The following is a 3788-nucleotide window of genomic DNA, read 5'->3' as shown; positions in this document are numbered from 1 at the left end:
TAGTATAGCCTGCCTGCTGACCCAAAAGCATCGTGAGTATTTTGAAGTCCCCACAAACCATCCATTGATGGTCCTGATATTTGATTCTTTCCAGGGTAATGGCCAAATTGTTATAGTCAGTTTTCTTCCATATGCACAGAATACCCCATTGGAAGCGAAGCTAATTTATTTTTATTGTGCAATAATACTACTTTAAGACTAGTTTATGTCGTTACTAATATCTATGAAAACCTATGTGATAGAATGTTTTGAATAGTTTCCCTGTTTTTTGAGAGGTCAAAATCTATAAGAAAATGTAAAAAAATCCTATGCAGTTTTTTAGTCGCAGACCTTTGTAATAAACTGCTGTACATAATTTATTTTGAAAATAGGTAAGTAATTTTAAAAGGTATTTTTTATTTTTAATATCCCGTGAATATGAAAAAAAAATCTATATAGCATTGAATTAAATTATAATTATCTATTAATATTTTTATGAAAATTTAAAAGAAAAAATCAACATGATGCCATAAACACTTTTCAAAAACGATAACCTTGGATTGAAATGTTTTTCGAAGTAATTTAAATATTTTTATCAATTCAATATTTTTGTTAAATAGGCCACCTGCTGTACGTAAAGAGTTCCCACCTGTTGATGACAGATGATCTCATCAAAGTTTTTAATCATCAAATTCAATACTTAGAAAAATTAATTTTATTGAGTGCGCACTCATCGGAATTCTATGTGTAGACACATTCATCATGTCTAGTGAGAAATTACAAGTACAACAAAGTTCTAACAATATAGTTGATCCTCCAGAAGAATCACCATATACATGTCCTGTGTGTTTATCTTGGTTAAAAGATCCTATGTTAACATCCTGCGGGCATCGATTTTGTAAAAATTGTATTGAATCGTGGCTTGAGTAAGTTCCAAAAAATATATTTTAAATAAAAAATCTATTTTTTTTAAATTTAAGTCAATCTAAGTCAATGTAATTTTTCAGACGTGAATCTTCCTGCTGTCCGATTGATAATATCCCTCTACGTTCCGATAAGGATATTTTTCCGGATAATTTTACAAGGCGAGAAATTTCTCAACAAAAGACCAAATGTCCAAACATCGGTTGCAATATTGAATTAACAATAGTTGAAATGGAATCACATATTTGTCCATTTGACTTAACAGAACCAAAACAATTGGATTGTACTTTTTTTACCTTTGGATGTAATTTTAAAGGAAATTCTACTGAGGAAATTGATAGACATAGTTCAGAAAACATTCAGCAACATTTAATGGTAGGTATTATAGATTATTTTTTCTTTTTCTTTCACATCTTCATGTATTGTCATCCACTTCTGAGCTATGGTCCAAATATCTAGCTCATCGGGAAGTTAGTTTAAAATCAATTACAAAATTCCACCCGGACGTACAAAAAGCGAGTTAATAAAAACATGTTAAAAAAATCAATAAAAGTTTTTTTCATAATTAATATCGACGATCGAATTTAATTCCGGCATAGACCAAAAGCGGGAACGTTATTTTATTTAAAAAAAATTTTACATGTTGCAGCTAATGTCACAAGCATACACGAATTTAAACATCCGTAAAAGTAGTTCAGCAAGTAAAACAGAAGAATCTAAATTATGGGATCCACCACCAAAGGAAAATGATACATCTACCGATAAATCACATGAATTAATACGGTATGTTGAAGTATATTATCTCCCAACCCCCAATAGAAAGCAATTAAGCTACAATATTTTTTTATACTGAATTAAATAAAGATTGGATTCAACTTACAATTACATTGAGCTTAACCCAGGAAGACAGGCACAAAAATACCACCCCTATTATCATATGTTAATTATTTTTTAACAATTAATTTTTTCATTAGGGCCATGTATGAACGACTTATTATATTGGAACAGCGAACTCATGAACAAGAAATAACATGTCGTAATCTAAGGAAAGAAATTAATGAATTAAAAACAATAAATCAAACAATTATCAATGATACCAGACAACAATTTTGCGGTGGAATATATATTTGGTCAATTAGTGATTTTAGATCAAAATTAGACACAATGATCAAGGATCATAATAAAATGTATTATAGTGAAGGATTTTTTACATCGCCATTTGGATATCGGTAAAGATTTTTTTAAATAATTATTTATTTACCCTGTTATTAAATACAAATTTTGGGATTTTATTTACAGATTTTGTGCTCGATTGAATTTATCACCAAAAAATCCTGATTTCCTTGGTTTATTGGTTCATGTTATGCAAAGTACACATAATAATTGTTTAGATTGGCCATTTAATGGAAAAATTTCGTTAACGATAGTCCATCCAATGTACGTATATTGTAATACTTTATCCTAAAGAAAAAAATGTATATATACAGTAATTTGTATATTTAACATCATAAAGACAATTGTTAGATAAAATTATTTTTTGTAGGAACTCATATTATAATATAAAAGAAACAATGATGACTCGACCAGATTTGGAAGCATTTCAACAACCACATAAATTAATGAATCCACTTGGATTTGGGTACACTGAATTTATATTAATTGATGAATTATTTTCCAAAGGTTTTGTACATAATAATTGTTTGACAGTTAAAATACAAGTACAAACTGTTTAATACAAAACAGGATGCAGTAATTTGATTCGATCATTTCTCAAGCGAATAATCTGGGACTAATTAAGAATAAGAAAAGAGTAAATGTTATTGGATGAATACAATATACAGTTAAAAATGTTGAAAAAGCAATTTAATGCAATGACTAACAAATACATTATTTTATCTCTATTGCTTAATTAGTAGATATAAAATGCTTTGTCCTGAATGACTGATGGATCAACGCACAGCTTAAACCACTGATCGTAGAGACCTGAAACTTGGACGGTGTGTTCTTTTTATATGACGTAGGCATCCGATAAGAAATTCTACCCTTAAATGGTGAAAAACGGGGGCAAAGTTTGTATGGGACAACGTGATTCCTTGGTCCAATCTACTTCAAATTTTGCATAAACATTCTTTAACAGAATTGATTGAAGACGTTTTTCGTTGAAACTCACCGCCTAACGGGGTTAAAAAGGGGTATACAGTTATTTTGAGGGCTAATCGATTTTCGTAAGTGAGATTTTTGCTCAGCAAGCGGATTTTAATTAGGCTTAGCCGCTTATATTAGTAAACATTTTTCATAAAATATCGAACAAATTAAAGAAAGAATTGCCAAGCAATAGGAAAGTGAAAACTCTACTACTAAAGCTATCTCTGACGAAATTTTTAAAAATTATTTTGAAAAAAGTTTTCTTTTATCTCTATATCATACATTATTGTTACGGGTAATAATGAAAAAATTATAGGGTTGTGAACAAACATTTATAAAAAAATTTCAGGGGTAAGCAATCTCTGATTGCCTTAGTTGTAACAAATTTCTAAAGAAAATATATTAGTTTAATGTCTTATTTTCTTGGATTTTCAGAATTTTGTAACTTTTGTAAATAAATACGTAATTATGTTGTATAATAACTTGTTAATTAAATATATGTTTCTTATTTATAAAATAATTTTGAGATTTTATTTACGTCATAATAAATTACTCAGTTAGGATTGGAATGAAAATTCTACAGACCGAATTGAAACTAGCTATATTTGGTTTTAATCATATGTTTCAGTTTACGATCAATTAATTCTCAAAGTTAGCTTTTTTTACATGATCGCATTTAGACGCAAAAGACTTAAAAAGTCTTATACTAATACAAAAGAGGTAAAAGTGCTTTTTACATG

The 3788-nt window shown here is 28.8% G+C and overlaps 1 protein-coding gene across 1 annotated transcript; it reads left to right on the top strand.

The window, feature by feature from the left end:
• Nucleotides 1-621: 621 nt before the first annotated feature.
• Nucleotides 622-3499, top strand: LOC123299236 (TNF receptor-associated factor 6). The gene is made up of 6 exons (XM_044881558.1): nucleotides 622-905; nucleotides 987-1278; nucleotides 1553-1686; nucleotides 1878-2132; nucleotides 2203-2340; nucleotides 2447-3499. Exons 1-6 carry the CDS (start codon nucleotides 742-744, stop codon nucleotides 2634-2636), a joined length of 1173 nt encoding a protein of 390 aa, XP_044737493.1. The 5' UTR covers nucleotides 622-741; the 3' UTR covers nucleotides 2637-3499.
• The last annotated feature ends 289 nt before the right edge of the window (nucleotides 3500-3788 follow it).

This window comes from Chrysoperla carnea, chromosome 4, assembly GCF_905475395.1.
Source record: "Chrysoperla carnea chromosome 4, inChrCarn1.1, whole genome shotgun sequence".
NCBI classification, from domain to species: Eukaryota; Metazoa; Arthropoda; class Insecta; order Neuroptera; family Chrysopidae; genus Chrysoperla; species Chrysoperla carnea.
This window is presented reverse-complemented; position numbering and strand designations above follow the sequence as displayed.